The sequence below is a fragment of the Bos indicus x Bos taurus genome, chromosome 20 (genome assembly GCF_003369695.1).
Source record: "Bos indicus x Bos taurus breed Angus x Brahman F1 hybrid chromosome 20, Bos_hybrid_MaternalHap_v2.0, whole genome shotgun sequence".
Classification (NCBI taxonomy): Eukaryota; Metazoa; Chordata; class Mammalia; order Artiodactyla; family Bovidae; genus Bos; species Bos indicus x Bos taurus.
This window is the reverse complement of record NC_040095.1, coordinates 63,825,942-63,844,106: the sequence shown is the minus strand read 5'-3', so window position 1 is coordinate 63,844,106 and position 18,165 is coordinate 63,825,942. Positions and strand designations below refer to the sequence as shown.

At 42.4% G+C, this 18,165-nt stretch overlaps 1 protein-coding gene across 5 annotated transcripts in view; it reads right to left on the bottom strand.

Moving 5' to 3' along the window:
• The window catches only part of SEMA5A (semaphorin 5A), a 565,569-nt gene that overhangs the window by 83,288 nt on the left and 464,116 nt on the right, over positions 1–18,165 (bottom strand). For all 5 annotated transcript variants that reach the window (XM_027520271.1, XM_027520273.1, XM_027520269.1 and 2 more), the window contains 2 exons: positions 15,835–15,952; positions 5,524–5,705 (listed from right to left, as the gene is read on the bottom strand). In XM_027520271.1, coding sequence (XP_027376072.1) covers positions 5,524–5,705; positions 15,835–15,952 — 300 coding nt within the window. The remainder of the gene's footprint in view (positions 1–5,523; positions 5,706–15,834; positions 15,953–18,165) is intronic.

The following is an 18,165-nucleotide window of genomic DNA, read 5'->3' as shown; positions in this document are numbered from 1 at the left end:
TAGTATTTTATCCCTGCTATTTAAAAATAAACTATAGGAATTTTTAAAATTTAAGTATTATTAATAAAATATATGTTAAAACCAGAGTCCAAACTCCCATATAGTTAACTGCATGTAGAATTGTTTCTCTATTTCTCTATTCACATATGCATTTCTAAATACTGTTACTCTTATCTATGGTATTTATATTTCCAGTGAAATAATTCTTATTTTACTTTATACATTCCTTTAAAAGCATGCAGGTGCACAGCTATACCATTGAAGCTCAAGGTATAAACAGCACACTACATACATAATTTCTAACACAATTTCAAATGAAAGCTCCTCTGAGAAAATTCTTAGCATATTTCATATTTCCCTACTTTATTTTCTGAAACTTAAAAATAATCAAAATCAAAATAAAGTGATACCTCAATGTATGATATAACAAAGCTGCTTCATAATAATTTAACCAAAATAACACAAAATAAGACAGATTTCTGAAGCTGTTTCTACAATTAGTATCTTACATGTCATTCCTCACACAATTTTAAAAAGTATACAAGTAATGTAATTTCAACATAAATAAAATGAAAACATAAATAAAATAAACATAAAAATAGAAATAAACATAAGTAAAATTTCAACATAAATAAAAAGAAAAATTTTAAGCTTCTTTTATATAAAAAATATTTAGATAATGCAAGAAATACTGCTCCCAAAATTGCTTGGAAATTCTTAATCGCCTAAATCTTTTAACAAACATGACACCTTATGATGTAATCTACTCTCAATCTATGGAACCTGTTGTATACAGGGCAGTAGGTATTTTAAATCATAGGAATATAGTACGTTAGGAGATTAATGACTGCATTGTCCACATACATGACTATTTTATGGTGCTGGGTTTGCATACCTCAAAGTGCTCTTTAGAGGCAGCCATAGCAGCAGGCAACCAAAGAAGCAGCATTGAAAGTGAGAGTGTTAGTCACTCAGTTGCATCTGACTCTGTGACCCCATGGCCTGTAGCCCACCAGGCTCCTCTGTCCATGGGATTCTCCAGGCAGGAAGACTGGAGTGGGTTGCCATGCCCTCCTCCAGGGTATCTTCCTGACCCAGGAATAGAACCCGGGTCTCCTGCATTGCTGGCAGATTCTTTACCAACAGGGCCACCAAGGAAGCCCAGAGTAGCATTAAGTCAGCATATATCAGCAGATGGATCATTTTTTTTATTAAGTCAGTTGAAAACAATCCACTTAATGCATTTAAAACATCACTGAAGCAGGTTTGTTTACTAATATTTGATTTTTAGTCTTAAAATAACCACTAATTGTATCACAGCTCCTTTTAGTGAACGGCATTCCAAAACTAGAGCCAGAGCTGAGCAGGCATCAATAAAGTCACAAGAATGTCTGTGATAGTCCTTTTTTCCATTAAACAATATAAAATAGAGTACTACTCATTGACTGTAGCCTTCCAACAATAACAGTTCTACAGCTTTTATGAAGTTTCTGCCAGGCATCAGTGGAAACCACCTTAGTTTTATAGAAATAATGCAACACGCAATGTTGAGATGCTCTTGTTTTCTGAAATAATGCAAACAGTCTAATCTCTGCAGCCTTCATGGGCTCCTTTTTGACTGTGTGGAGCATCTGAGCTGGCCTATGGAGATGGTGAAGAGAGGGCAAAATCTGCCCTTGCAGCCTGCCTTTCCTTATCTGACCGCCCTTCCCTTCTTGGGCAGGCAGTGTCCTCAGGCCCTGGGTTGCCATACAGCGTGGTCCCCCAACACGATTGTCAGTGTGAGTGATGTCACAGACCACTTGCACAGAGGTCTCTGCACTCTAAATTGGCTTTTGGAAAGAAGATAACACTTAGGAAAAATAAGTCCTACAATAAGTGAGGAGGGTGAGTGTGGACACTGATCTGAGAAGCTTTCCCGGTGCTTCTTGCTTTTTAAATTTTTTATGTCTTTTTTATTGCAGTATGGATGATTCACAATATTGTGTTAGTTTCAAGTGTCCTGGTGTTTGTTTAAAATATAACATATTGATTGGGAGACTGGGACTGACATGTGCACACTGCTGATCTTGTGTATATATCTGTGATGCTCAATCATGTCTGACTCCTTACGAATGCTTTGATTATAACCCAGGAGGCTCTTCTGTCCAGGGGATTTTCCAGGCAAGAATACTTGAGTGGGTTGCCATTTCTTACTCCAGAGGATATTCTCAACCGAGGAATCAAACCCGGTGATACTCTGTATAAAACAGATGACTAATGAGAACCTACTGTATAGCACAGGGGACTCTACTTGATGCTCTGTGGTGACCTAAATGGGAAGGAAATCCAAAAACGAGAAGATATCCATACACGTATAACTAATACACTTTGTTGTACAGTAGAAACTAATATAACACTGTAAAGCAACTATACTCCAGTTTTTTTTAAAAAAGGAACATATTACTGTGGCCACAGCACTATACATGGTGCAGGGAAGGGAGGAGAAAAGTGACTATGGTTGTAAAAAAAAAAAAATGAGCCAACAACAAAACAATACACAGATGACAGAAAACCTACTCAAGGCTGACACCGTGTGAGCCTCCTCCAGGTTACTCAGCAGCGGATATTAGCTGCGCTTCCCTTCAGCTGTTCTGAGCATTCCTGCTAAGTTATTTCAGCCCTCTCTGCCTCTCTGTGACCCCATGGACTGTAGCCCGCCAGGATCCTCTGCCCATGGGGAGTCTCTAGGCAAGAACACTGGAGTGGGTTGCCATGCCCTCCTCCAGGGCATCTTCCCCACCCAGGGATTGAACCTGTGTCTCTCACGTCTCCAGTACTAGCAGGCAGGTTCTTTACTACTGGCGCCACCTGGGAAGCCCGCTCGGAACGCAGCGCAGAGCTTTCTGGGTAAGGACTTGGCTTCTGTCAGAGAACATAGTGGTAGACTCTGGGGTCTGTCTGCCTTTCTCCAGCTGGTGAGGGTATCGGCGGTTATAACTCTCAGGTGAGAGAATCTAACACCGTCAAGGGTTCTGCCGCTACAGAGCTCCCCTTGTGAACAGCTGCGGTCTTTATGGGGCCTACAGCACAGCACACCCAGCTTCCTGCCTTCCCCTCATCCCCCCTGGAGATGCTCAGAACCCTCTCCATACTTCTGCACACAATCTCACTGTCAGAGTGGTCGTCCTGACCAACCAGGACGGACGCAGGTTTTGCTCCTAGAAAAAAAGTCCCATTAAAAAAGGTATACGGAGCCAGCATTGGAAGCTGCAGACTTATTTAGATGACAAAAACTCTGTCAAAGCTCCAAGCCTTCCTTGACATTCTACCTTACTACTGAGCTAGTTCGAGTTCTGTCTCTCTCCGTTCCTTCCTCCTTCCCAAAGAATTAGAATTCAGAAGGGGTGTAGACATTCATGTGTTCACTTTAATTATAAAATTAAACCAGATTTTCATGATTGATAGAAAGTCTGACTTGGCCCCAGTTTGATAATAGAGTCTGGCTTAGCTAATTACCTTATACTGTGGATTTATTTCCATAAATTGAATGCCCTTAATCTGTAGCTCCAAGATAATGACAAATTTAAATGATGTGATATAAGAGCATTTAATCAAAGATATTATATTTGCCAAATGTATTGAATTAGCAATATTTTGAATTCCCCAACACTTTCTGAGTATATTAAGTTAAACAATAACAAAGATAAATGAAGAAGGGGTTTAACTTAGAGTCATTAGATCAGTCTTTGTAAAGGCTTTCTGATGTACTTTGCACTAATTGAGGAAGTACTTGACATCAGTGACTGTGCCAAAAAAAAAAAAATCAGTTTGCAAGTTAGGTGGTTTCCACTTTTCTGCTTCCAACAAAACTGAGTGAGGCCAACATAAACAAGTTATCAACTGATAAAGGGCATTAAAAACAATTTCTGATGTCAGATTACCATAGTTTTGGCAGATAACTTCAAAGGAATATGTAAACTAATAAGCCCTTGCTGCTAGAAAACCAAATATTTGCTGCGAACTGGCCTTGTTCACTTGGCTTCTCACCACTGTCTCTTTCCTTTGACAGCACCAGGGGCTTCCAGTGGATAGAAGTAAGTGAGTGCTATGGTTCCTCCCTCTTGACCCTGCAGTGAGGTGGTTCATAAGGATGAAGATCAAATCTGGTGACACCCATAAAACTGCATCATGGCCTGTTTTTGCCAATGATGGAATCCTAGCTTCCTATCCCTCGGGCACACTGAAATGTGCACTCATGAGAGGTCCGCATCAAGCAGACAGGATGCTCCTGGCAGCTGAGCATTCTCTTCCGTTACCATGAGAGACACGATCCCCGAGTCAGGCAAGGACAGAGATGCAGGCACAGTGTATCAACTCATGCATTCTTGGATCCCCCTTAAGTCGTCAACCAAAAATTATCGCTAATAGCTCATATACCAGTAAGTGACACTCTCATGTGGATTTGGAAAGCCATATGCACTTTTAGAGGGGCTTCCCAGATGGCACAGTGGTAAAGAATCTATCTGCCAAAGCAGGAGATGTGGGTTTGATTCCTGAGTCAGGAAAATCCCCTGAAGAGGGAAATGGCAGCCCACTCCAGTATTCTTGCCTGGAAAATCCCATGGTCAGAGGAGCCTGGTGGGCTTCAGTCCCTTGGGTCACAAAGAGTCAGACATGACGGAGCATCAAGATATTGAAATATGCATTTTAAGAAGCAAGGTCCTCTGAGTGTAAGCATCAGGGTAGGATAGCTTTGGTAGTTTCAGAAATGGCCCCTAGAGTCGATATTCCTGAATCTGTAAAGGACTGGTCTAGGGTAACAACTAAAGCTCCCATGTCCACACAGGTACCTGCAATGGGCCAGCTGCCAATCACAATGTTTATACTTGGACAATGTGGTTTTTGGATGTTCTGTCTCCATAGCAAGCTACTCACCTGCCCTCTAAAAGAATGGTGGTAAACTAGATACCCTTCATATACTTGCAAGTTGTCACTGAATTCTCTTTTCACCAAAAGCTTCAAATGTTGCAGACATTTCTGTTACATCACTATTTGAATGTGTGAATGGAATTTAAATACCACAGAGATTTGATAGTCACCTTCACATTTAAAAAATTGATGGGCAGAGTCTAATTTAACATTCAGAAACTGTATGCTTTTCTTTATTCTAACATTTTGCATACTCAAAACACTTTTCCCAGTCTAACAATGAACATAAAGAGGCTTAGAATCTGATTTTTAATTTTTTAAATTGAGTTATAGCTGATTTACAATATCATGTTAGTTTTAGTTATATAGCACAGCGATTCAGTTATAACACATCTACATACAGGATGCATAGGTATATAAGTGTATTGCAAATTAGGTTTTTAATTTAAAATCTCCCCCCACAGATCATGTCATTTTTAAGTGGTCAACCTCTCTATCTTTTTGTGACCTTTCTCTTGAATAGGGGAGGCATTTATCGGAAGTGATTTCCCAAACGCCTGGACAAGCTGGGTTTACACTTGCGTTTAAGCCCAAGTGTCAGGAGGGACGCACCTGGAGCAGTTCGCGATCTCCATGCGGGGGCCCTGGCACTGCCAGCCACCACACTGGGGGGCCGGGCTGTCGCAGGAGCGGGTGCGACAGAGGCAGGATCCCACGGCGCTGCCGTCCATGTGGGTGCAGGGTGTCCACGGAGACCACGCGCCAAAGTGCCCATCCACAGTGAGATTCCTCACCTAGGAAGCAGACATAGGCAAGGATGTCAGAAAGGGTTAAGGCTGCAAACATAATAAGAGAAAAAAATGAGATCTCCCACAAGACCATCAGAGCTTCTTTGGAATATCTCATATTGCAATCAAAAAGAGAGGAAGGGGAAGTATTTCGAAGGAAAGCAGTAGAGGCCACGGGTGGAGACAAGGATGAAGTGGAGGAGAGGAGGGGGAGGAAGGAGGTGGAGGGGAGGAGGGAACAGACGGAAGGAGGAGGGGGAGGGGAAGGTGCTAATTACCTGTCAGTCAAACCATGGCAGGGTTGTCTACTCTAGTTCTTTTTTTTAATTTATTTATGTTAATTGGAGGCTAATTACTTTACAGTATTGTAGTGGCTTTTGCCATACATTGACATGAATCAGCCATGGGTGTACATGTGTTCCCCATCCTAAACTCCTCTCCCAACCTCCCTCCCCATCCTATCCCTTTGGGTCATCCCAGTGCACCAGCCCTGAGTGCCCTGGCTCATGCATCGAACCTGGACTGGCGATCTATTTCACATATGATAATATACATATGACAATGCTATTCTCTCAAATCATCCCACCCTTGCCTTCTCCCACAGAATCCAAAAGTCTAGTTCTTCTTGTTGCTGTTGTTTTTCATAAAAAAAAAAAATCTTTTATTTGTGAGGAAGCCATGTAAAACTTATTATGAGTAAGTATAAGTTTAAGTAAAATTTTAGGAATCAAATTTAGGACTTTCCTGTGGCTTAGATAGAAAAGCATCTGCCTACAATGTAGGAGACCTGGGTTTGATCTCTGGGTCAGGAAGATCCCCTGGAGAAGGAAATGGCAACCCACTGCAGTACTCTTGCCTGGAAAATCTCATGGATGGAGGAGTCTGGTAGGCTACAGTCCATGGGGTCGCAAAGAGTCAGGTATGACTGAGTGACTTCACTTTCACTTTTAGGAATCAAGAATAAAGGACATCCTCTCTCCTCTTCTAAACATGCCAGAACAGAATGGAACAGAATAGGCTGTAGCTATTGAAGCTAAAGGCAAAGGAGAAAAGGAAAAATATATTCATCTGAATGCAGAGTTCCAAAGAATAGCAAGGAGAGATAAGAAAGCCTTCCTCAGTGATCAGTGCAAAGAAATAGAGGAAAACAATAGAATGGGAAAGACTAGAGATCTCGTCAAGAAAATTAGCATTACTCTAATTAAATACCAAGGGAAACTTTCATGCAAAGATGAGCACAATAAGGACAGAAATGGTAGGGACCTAACAGAAGCAGAAGATATTAAGAAGAGGTGGCAAGAATACACAGAAGAACTGTATAAAAAAGATCTTCATGACCCAGATGATCATGATGGTGTGATCACTCACCTATAGTCAGACATCCTGGAATGTGAACTCAAGTTGGCCTTAGGAAGCATCAGTACAAACAAAGCTAGTGAAGGTGATGGAATTCCAGTTGAGTTATTTCAAATCCTTAAAGATGATGCTGTGAAAGTGCTGCACTCAATATGCCAGCAAATCTGGAAAACTCAGCAGTGGCCACAGGACTGGAAAAGGTCAATTTTCATTCCAATCCCAAAGAAAGGCAATGCCAAAGAATGTCAAACTACCTCACAATTGCCCTCATCTCACACGCTAGCAAAGTAATGCTCAAAATTCTCCAAGCCAGGCTTCAACAGTACATGAACCGTGAACTTTCAGATGTTCAAGCTGGATTTAGAAAAGGCAGAGGAACCAAGATCAAATTGCCAACATCCGCTGGATCATGGAAAAAGCAAGAGAGTTCCAGAAAAATATCTACTTCTGCTTTACTGACTATCCCAAAGCCTTTGACTGTGGATCACAACAAACTTTGGAAAATTCTGAAAGAGATGGGAATACCAGAGCACCTGACCTGCCTCTTGAGAAATTTGTATGCAGGTCAGGAAGCAACAGTTAGAACTGAAAAAACAGGCTGGTTACTAATTGGGAAAGGGGTACATCAAGACTGTATATTATCACCCTGTTTATTTAACTTATATGCAGAGTATATCATGTGAAATGCTGGGCTGGACGAAGCACAAGCTGGAATCAAGATTGCCAGGAGAAATATCAATAACCTCAAATATACAGATGACACCACCCTTCCTTATGGCAGAAAGCAAAGAAGAACTAAAGAGCCCCTTGATGAAAGTTAAAGAGGAGAGTGAAAAAGTTGGCTTAAAACTCAACATTCAGAAAACTAAGATTATGGTATCGGGTCCCATCACTTCATGGCAAATAGGTGGGGAAACAATGGAAAGAGTGATAGACATTTTTATTTGGGGGGCTCTAAAAATCACTGCAGATGGTGACTGCAGCAATGAAATTAATAGATGCTTTCTCCTTGGAAGAAAAGTTATGACCAACCTAGATAACATATTAAAAAGGAGAGACAGTACTTTACCAACAAAGGTCCATCTAGTCAAAGCTATTTTTTTTTAGTAGTCATGTATGGATGTGAGAGTTGGACTATAAAGAAAGCTGAGCGCTGAAGAATCGATCCTTTTGAATTATGCTGTTGGAGAAGACTCTTGAGAGTCCCTTGGACTGCAAGGAGATCCAACCAGTCAATTCTGAAGGAAATCAGTCCTGAATATTCACTGGAAGGAAAGATGCTGAAGCTGAAACTCTAATACTTTGGCCACCTGATTCAAAGAGCTGACTCACTGGAAAAGACCCTGATGCTGAGAAAGATTGAAGGTGGGAGGAGAAGGGGATGACAGAGGATGAGATGGTTGGATGGCATCACCGACACAGTGGACATGAGTTTGAGTAGACTCTGGGAGTTGGTGATGGACAGGGAGGCCTGGCGTGCCGCAGTCCATGGGGCTGCAGAGAGTCGGACACAACTGAGCGACTGAACTGACTGACTGACTGAATATCCAATTCTTCTTGTTCTCTGGGTTTCTCACGTGAGTAGAAGGTCCTGCCATCCCTGAGTGACAAGACATTTGCATACTCCCCTTTCCCTCCTTCTCCTCTTTCTTTTCTTCTGTCCCTTTCTCGTGATGTCACTTATATGTGGAATCTTAAAAAATAATGGCACAAATGAACCTATTTACAAAATAGACGCAGAGTCACAGACGCAGAAAACATACTTATGTTTAGAGGGGGAGGGGACGTGGGGGAGGGATAAATTGGGAGATTGGGGTTGATATAGACACACTAATAATATAAAAAAGATAACTTATAAGGACCTATTTTATAGCACAGGGAACTCCGCTCAGTAGTTTGTGATGATCTATATTGGAAAAGAATCCGAAAAATGAATGTATATATATATATATATATATATATATATATATATATATATGTATATCTGATTCACTTCATTGTACACTGGAAGCTAACACTATACTCCAGTAAAAATTAATTGAAAAAAGAAAACATAAAATGAAAAAAAGAACTGAAGTTAAAACTCACACATGTACAACTCTTGCATTTTTATGTTCCTTAAAACATTGAAAGATTGGTCAACTAGTTTTATTTAAGATCTGGCTTGGTCTAAAAAAGTCATTTCAAACTGACATTTAGTTTACAAATTAAAAGAGTACCTATTAAGCAACCAGATATGTCCTAGTTGTTAAGCACATCCCAGTCAAATCCGTATTGTGTCCACCCTCCCAGAGTTTATGAGCCGGCATGGAGGAGCTGGACCCATAATAATTACTGCAAATAAATCCAATGATACAGCTCAGAGTAGGGGGTGTGAACGAGGAGATGGGGGGCTTCCAGCAAGCTGGTGGGGTCTGGAGGGATGGTGATGATGGGGCGTCTGGGCAAAGGGGTCTGCTGGGGCTGTGGAGGCAGAGGGCAGCCTGAGTGATGACAAAGGGGAAGGATACTGCCACATGTGTGGGCACCAGGCTGCTGTCCCTGGGATGGGAGGAGGTGGCCCAGAGGAAGCAAAACTGAGACCTGAGCTAGAAGCTTCAGCTTCTAGAAGGGTCAGAACAGAGGGTGGGAGGGGTGTGTGGATGCCCTATGATGTGGATGCTCTGTGACGTGGGATGCTGAGAGCCCTAAGGGAGGGCCCTTGATGGTTCCTTGACCCATGGAGCCTAGTCCAGGGCAGGTGGAACCACATCATGTCAGCTCAAATCTGACAAGGGGATCTTCCCAGGAGGTAGTGAGTCCCAAGATTTGAGACTCACGGGACCCAGACTTCAGATCACCCAGCCCGCAGAAGGAATTTCCCCTTTGCAAATGGACAGAAGGCATAGAGTCCAAACCTCCTGAATTTAACATGGGGAAACTGTGCGTTTCTTAGAAAATACGATAAACGAAGAGATGAGGTTACATGTAAGTTACATGCTTCGCTTTATCCTCTGCTGTCTGCTGCTCCCACCATCTTGCTCACAAGTTCCTGCCCTGGTTGATTCTGGGGGATTCAAGACTCGTCATCCACATGGGGGGAGCAGAACTCCATGGAGGAGAGAATTAATTCCTTTGGAGCAAACGAACTGTGACATGACTGAGCGGAGTCAGACACGACTTAGCAACTAACATGAGTAACTTGTAAAACGAACTGTACTTGTGTGTCACAGTTTCAAAACAAAGGCGAAACCATATTTTGTGAAAATCCAGGCGACTTTCCTGTGGTCTGGTGGCTAAGAATCCAAGCTCCCAATGCAGGGGCCCTAGGTTTGATCCGTGGTCAGGGAACTAGATCCCATAACTTGCAACTAAGATCCAGCATAGCCAAATAAATAAATATTAAAAATACATATATATCCAAGTCAGTTTTATCTCTGCACTGTCATGCCTCCAAATACAACAGGCAAGAGGTTTAGTTGCTAAGTTGTGTCCAACTCTTTGCGACCCCATGGACTGTAGCCCACCAGGCTCCTCTGTCCATGGAATTCTCTAGGCAAGAATACTGGAGTGGGTTGTCATTTTCTTCTCCAGAGGATCTTCCTGACCCAGGGACTGAACCCAGGTCTGCTACATTGCAGGCAGATTCTTTACTGACTGAGCCACCAGGAAGTTCAGCATTAACTGTTTCCATTTCCTCTGACCTGGCTGGTTGCTCGTCTCCAGCTGCCACAATGATGACTCTGTCCTTTCTTATCCACACCCAAGGCTTTATACCCACTTGCCACACCTGGCTCTTTCTATAAGATGCGGTCAAAAGGGAGAGGAGAAACCTGCCTGATCCTCTGGATTCTGAGTGATTCATGGGATCCTACACAAATGAGTGAAGGGACGAAGGCAGATATTTCCTGAGAGCAAACATCCCCGTTTCTAAGTTCCCTGTAACCTACTGTCCCACCAGGATAAAAAAAAAAAAAATGCAACTCCTACTCTGACCATACTTCAGACTGTGGTGTTGGAGAAGACTCTTGATCCTCCCTTGGGCTGCAAGGAGATCGAACCAGTACATCCTAAAAGAAATCAACCCTGAATATTCTTTGGAAGGACTGAGGACAGATGCTGAAGCTGAAGCTCCAATACTTTGGCCACCTGATGCTGGGAAAGACTGAGGGCAGGAGGGGAAGGAGGTGGCAGAGGATGAGATGCTTGGATGGCATCACTGACCCAATGAACGTGAGTTTGAGGAAGCTCCAGGAGATAGAGAAGGACAGGGAAGCCTAGTGTGCTGCAGTCCATGGGATTGCAAAGAGTAGGACAACTTAGTGACTGAATAACAGCAAACTCTAACCTTAAGGACACTTCAGTGTTTTCTTAGAAACAGAGTCCTACATAACCTTAATTCCCTTTTCCTTCTTTCACAGTAGATTTCGGTAATACCTGTCTGGCTATCTGAACATAACATGTGGATGACAAGTGGGTCACCAATCACTTAGTCTACCGATCAGCCACTGCTTTGGGAGATGCTGCCAGCTGGGAAGGGCACTGATCTGCAGAAAAGGGAGAATCTCAGAAGTTTTGGACTTAAGTCCAGATTTATTTCCCAATGTAGTTTCAGAATCCTGTGTAAAATTTTTAGTCTGTGGTTTATGGTGTCTGATGTCTAAATAAAGAGCTCTAGGCTTAATCATTGCTAATGTCTCCTTTCACTCAAAGATGTTAATTACACAGTAGCCAGGGAAGAATCTGTTATTTTAATACATTTACGTGCTTATTTGGTATACTTTATTTTGTTAGTCACTGCAGCATGTATTTTGAAAAAGAGACTCATTGTATGACATAGTGTGCTAATAACCACGTGTCCAGACAGTATTCTTGCTTGGTGAACCCCACGGACAGAAGAGACTGGCAGGCTACAGTCCATAGGATCGCAAAGAGTTAGACACGACTGAAGTGACTTAGCATGCACATACACACCACACAGAGTGTGGATGACATTCACACATAAATCAAGCCCAGGTGGATTTCCTTGGTAGCTCAGATTAAAGAATCTGCCTGCCAATGCAGGAGACTCGTTTGATCCCTGGGTCAGGAAGATCCCCTGGAGAAGGGAATGGCTACCCACTCCAGTACTCTTGCCTGGAGAATTCCAGGGACAGAGGAACCTGGAGGGCTGCAATCCATGCAGCAGTAAAGATTCAGACACAACTGAGTGACTAACACTTTCACATTCACCCTTGCTAAGCAACACTGCAAGTTAGGACATATATATTACTTGAATCACTCTAGGTATATAAGTTTAGATCTAACTTTAGTGTTTGAAATCTCTTATACTGAGTAAAATGCTTACATTACAATAATATAAGCAAAAAGAACATTAATCAATATGTCAATTAACTAGTGTCCTGTCTCCTGGATAAGGGAAATCCATAAACATTTTTAAATAGGGAACTTTGAGTGGAAAATAGGTCTCTGTCTTTACTCTGGTCCATAAAGTCAAACTTTTCTTTCATTTCAGTCAAAAATTAAAAATAATAATATAAATTACATTTTAATTGCTTTTAAAAATACTTCTCTAAGCCTGATCTACATCAATGCTAATCATTTCATTTAGCTCATTTCTTTCTAAGAGATTTTTCGAAAGATATGTATAATTAATTAAAACAAGAGTTGGGTAATATAGGATTTCCCAAATTCTGCCTGGCAACGTACATAAATCAGAAAAATACACTTTTTTTCTTTCCTTAGCTTTGCTCAAAGTGATACAATTTATTGTCTGTTGTTGGATGCTTTGCATATTCTTATCAAAAGTGTATCTTGGTAAATAACCAATTATATTGGATGAGATGGAAGAGATGGTTGTGTGTAATGAAATCACCTCAAATCAGGGGTGGGGGGGAAACCTTCTTAAGTGTGTTTTAGGGACAGTGAAGCAGAGATCACATCTCAGCCACATTTTCTGAAAAGAGTTGGTGGAGGGGCAGCTCTGAAACCAGGGTAGGTCCACATCACCCCCTGACCTTTCCTGAGTTTGTATCAGAAGCTGTCCTCTCAGCAGAAAGAAGCAACTTTAGTGATAACCCTCCGGTCGCTTGTTAAATATCCGGTCACCTTCATTTTCTGACCATAGAAACATACAAGTGTACTTGTTACTAACTAAGTGGCGAGTGTGTATTTCGCATTATGTAATTAAGCATGTCGCAGATAGCCACTGAAACACCCTTGAGCCCTGGACCATGACTTTATTGCTTAAGAAGAACTGCTGTTACCTTCTGCCCCCCTTTTAAGCATTAAAACAGTAAGGTCAAACTTCTGCGAGAAAATGCGCTGATTCTTCTAAAGTGAATGTCTGAACTTTTAAAGCTGCATGTCACATAGCACACTTTGTGTTGTCTTTAGCTGCAAAGAATTTAAAGGGGATACCCCTGTGCTTGTACAGTGTGGTTCAGACAGAAGAAAGGACTTCACACAGACAGTGGCATGTTTGAACCGGTTTCAAAGACAAGACACTGCAGATGTGTTGGCCCCTAAATTCAGAGATCCGGAGCTAAAGAACAAAAAGGACTGGCAGCTCAGCCCACCCCCTTCATGGCTTTGCTGAGAGCCTGGATGCGGTGAGGCACCCTCCTTTAGAGGGAAAAGCCTACACTTCGTGCCAACAGTTGGGGAATGACCCCGGTTTAATCACCTTACCTTCCTCCAGTCACTCTGCCTGCTTGTCTCACTTACAAACTGAAGGACAGCCTTTGTGACACATGCTTAGATAATGCAAAAAGCAGCTTCCTTGATAGGAAATGGACAGACTGTTCCAATGTCTCCGGCTGTTTGGAACAGAAGGACCATCACGGATTTAGCATAAGGGACGGTGTCCCTCCTTTCTCATCTGTCTTGCAGGGTGAGAAAGGCCAGGGCTGATAAGAATGCACAGGGGCAGTGAGGTGATGGCCAAGGGACGTACCTAAATCCTAAATGTGCTGAAGTTAATAGTTGTTGCTCATATTCTCCAAGGACAGAAAAGTAGAACTTGGGATGACTTAACTGACAGCTCTGAAGACAAAGGAGAAGAAAGGCCGGATCGTGCAAGTGAGGACCCAGATCAACACAACGGCGAAGGCAAGAGTGGAATGTGCGTCCTTGGGTTCAGAGTCTGACTGTAAATGGACTGGAGCTTCTCACATTCCGCAGGGTTCCCTGGGGGAATGCACTTTAGGCTGCTTCTCCCAGGAATTCCCTGACCCTGCTCAGTAGAGAAGACACTGTGCCACATGGGGTTCCATCACACTATCCTTTAGTTTGTTTAAAAGCTCTGTTTCCCCGCTTCTGGAATTATAGCTCCCAGGAGATATGGATGGGTGTGGAAGATACTATTTTATTGATATTAGTGCTACAAAGGGCAAAATAGTCCACACCAAACTCTGGAGACAAAAAAATCCAAGAATTAACAGAGATGTTAGATCCCACTTGCAAACCAGCTCTATTTTCTCTTAAGATCATACGTGTGTGTGTGTGTGTGTGTGTGTGTGTGTGTGTTCAGTCATGTCCAGCTCTTTGCAATCCCATGGACTGTAGCCTGCGAGTCTCCCCTGTTTGTGGAATTTTCCAGGCAAGAATACTGGAGTGGGTTGCCTTCTCCTGCGCCAGGGATTCTTCCTGACCCAGGGATCAAACTCTCATCTCCTATGTCTCCTGCATTAGCGGGTGGATTATTTTCTCTTTTTTTTCCCCTGAAATTTAGGTATATTTAATTGGAGGATAATTGCTTTACAATGTTGTGTTGGTTTTTGCCACACATCCCCATGAATCAGCCACAGGTATACAGATGTCCCCTCCCTCTTGAACCTCCCTCCCACTTTCCAGCCCATCCCACCCCTCTAGGTTGTCACAGAGAACCGAGTTTGGGCTCCCTGGGTCGTACAGCAAATTCCCACTGGCTAAGGATTTTCCATATGGAAATGTATATGTTTCCATGCTACTCCATCAGCTCGCCCCACCCTCTCCTTCCCCTGACTGTGTCCACAAGTCTGTTCCCTAGGACTGCATTTCCACTGCTTCCCTGCAAACAGGTTCATCAGAACCATCTTTTAGATTCCATAATAGTAGTGTTATTCACTCAGTCGTGTCTGACTTTTTATGCCCCACGGACTGTAGCCCACCAGGCTCCTCTGTCTATGGGATTCACCAGGCAAGAATACCGGAGAGGATTGCCATTCCCTTCTCTAGAAGGTCTTCCCAATGCAGAGATTGAACCCGGGTCTCTTGCATTGCAGACAGATTCTTAACCGTTTGAGCTACAGGGAAGTCCTCTAGATTTCTTATGTATGTGTTAATATATGATAATTGTTTTTCTCTTTTTGCTTGCTTCACTTGCTTTACTCTGTATAATAGGCTCTAGGTTCATTCACCTCATTAGAACTGACTCAAATGCATTCCTTTTTATGGCTGAGTAATACTCCATGATATATATGTACCACAGCTTCTTTATCCGTTCATCTGTTGATGGACATCTAGGTTGCTTCCATGTCCTAGCTATTGTAAATAGTGCTGGCAGGCAGATTCTTGAGCCACCAGCAAAGCCACTTCTCTTAAGATATTTCTTTTCAAAGTGGACAGCAAGTCATGGCAGCATCCTGTGTGGCTTGGTGCAGGAAGAGCTGAATGAGTTAAGAAAGCACAGACCAGATTTATGAGGAAGGTTCTCATAGAAAAAGGAATGTATGCCACAGAAGGGTGGGTTAGGACCGTGGGTTAGGACCGCTGAGGTCCCGGGGACGGTGCTTCCAGAGCTGGGGACCCGGACACTCACAGGACAGGTCGCGATGCTCTGCTCCCACTGCGTCATGCTCAGGCTCTCCTCCAGGCTCGTGCATTTCTTCATCACCAGGTCCCAGCCACAGTACGGGTCCTGGGCCCCAATGCAGGCACTGAAAACACACACCAAAGTGTCATCAGAAAGGTAGGTTAATCTAGAACAAAAGAGGTAAGCTAAGAGTTAACCCTTAGGACTTGATGTAGGAGCTAGTTATGTGAAACAAAAGCTTCCGTCTGCACGTTAGAGAACATAGCTAACTGCATACACCAGTAAGTATCTAATTAAAATTAAACAAATTAATTTTAGTTGAAACATCTATTTTTTTCTAAGATATAGAAAATGACTATCGGTGCTAACATGGTGACTTTAGGTGTTATGAATGATCTAAAGTCAGACTTTTGCTCAAGAATACTAGTTACCACCTCCACCGCCACCACAACCAACATCATCCCATGAATAATAGGCATTATTTGTGATAAGTAAAATTATTACATCATTGATACACTAACAGCTTTTATAGGAAGGTATTAATATTTTCGCTTTATTTATCATCATAATCATTATCACTACCACCACCATCATCACTACGTCATCCTCACCCACTTAATGACAGATATTATTAGTTAAACAGACTGTGATCTATAAGATTATTGCATAATTTAACCATTTAAACAACTCTAATGAGGAAGTGAAAGTGAAGTCGCTCAGTCGTGTCTGACTCTTTGCGACCCCATGGTCTGCAGCCTACCAGGCTCCTCCATCCATGGGATTCTCCAGGCAAGAATACTGGAGTGGGTTGCCATTTCCTTCTCCAGGGGATCTTCCCGACCCAGGGATTGAACCCAGGTCTCCCACACTGAAGGTAGATGCTTTAACCTCTGAGCCACCAGGGAAGACTTCTAATGAGGAAGGTTGTTACTGATAAGAAAAAAGAGACACTGAAAATTTCTAAAATTTGCCCAAGGACAAACAAATACACACCCAAACCTGTAACACGACTGGTTCAAATATAATAAAATAAATAAGTCTTCCTTTTGAGTAGCAGACTTTAAAAATGTATTAAAATTTTCCATTTAATAGTGGTTTAGTATAGCCCTGTCTATAATATTCAATATACTGTATCATAAATACTGTAGACAGTAGATACTTTATTCTAACTCTGTCTCAGTGAAAGAGTTTATATACAAAATAGGAATGATTAGATAAAGATTTCTGGCCAACAACAACAGCAACAGATACAATAGAAGGCTGGGAATTCCCTGGAAGCCCAGTGGTTAGGGTTCTGTGCTTCCAGAACAGGAGGCACAGATTTGGTCCTGGCAGGGGAACTAAGATCCTATAAGCCATGGGGTGTGGCCCAAAATAAAAATTAAAAAATCCAGGAGATGTGGGGAGGGAGGAAGCAGACAGAGGACAGTGAGAGGGCCAGAATGGTATAGAAAATGCTCCCACAGACAAGCAGCCCATTGGACACTTTCTCTTAAGAGCCAGGAGGTCAGGGACGAAGGACACGGTAGTGAGCAAAGGCAGCGAATACAGCCTGGGAGTGACAAGGTCTACCAAGTTAGGACAGAGCTCACAAGAGACTATGGCCACCTCCAACACTTCAGCCACCTGATGCGAAGAGCCAACTCATTAGAAAAGACCCTGAATCTGGGACAGATTGAAGGCGGGAAGAGAAGGGGACGACAGAGGATGAGATGGTTAGATGACATCACTGACTCAATGGACATGAGTTTGAGCAAGCTCCAGGAGATGGTGAAGGACAGGGAAGTCCAGCAGGCTGCAGTCCATGGCGTCTCAAAGAGTTGAGCACAACATAGCAACTGAGCGACAACAACAATAAGAGACTGAAGATGCTATCGAGCTACCAGTTCGCTGAGAGCAGGACTACAAATTCTTAATCATCAAACATGGGGCCAGGGAGGTAGTCTAAATAATAATGTCATTAATATTAATGATATTAAAAACCCCTTATTAACAAATCAAATATGCTAACCTTGAATAGAGTGCTGTTCTAGAAACTTGACCTCTATCTCCTCATTTAAACCTCATAAAAGCTTTAAATACACTACCCCCATTAGCTACTCCACTTAGTCTCATTTTAAAAGGGAAAAGAATAATCAAAGAATAGAATGGAGACAAAGACAAAGGAGAAGTCCAAGTTCCACAGTTGGGGATGATAATCCAAAGGCAATAAATCAAGCAATAGAGGAAAATATGGCTGGTTAAGTTACTATGTAATTACTGCTTATTAACCAGCCAAAGTTCAAAGGGTTAAAACTGGTGGTTCTCACTGCAGGACCAGGCTGGGGTGGAAAGGAG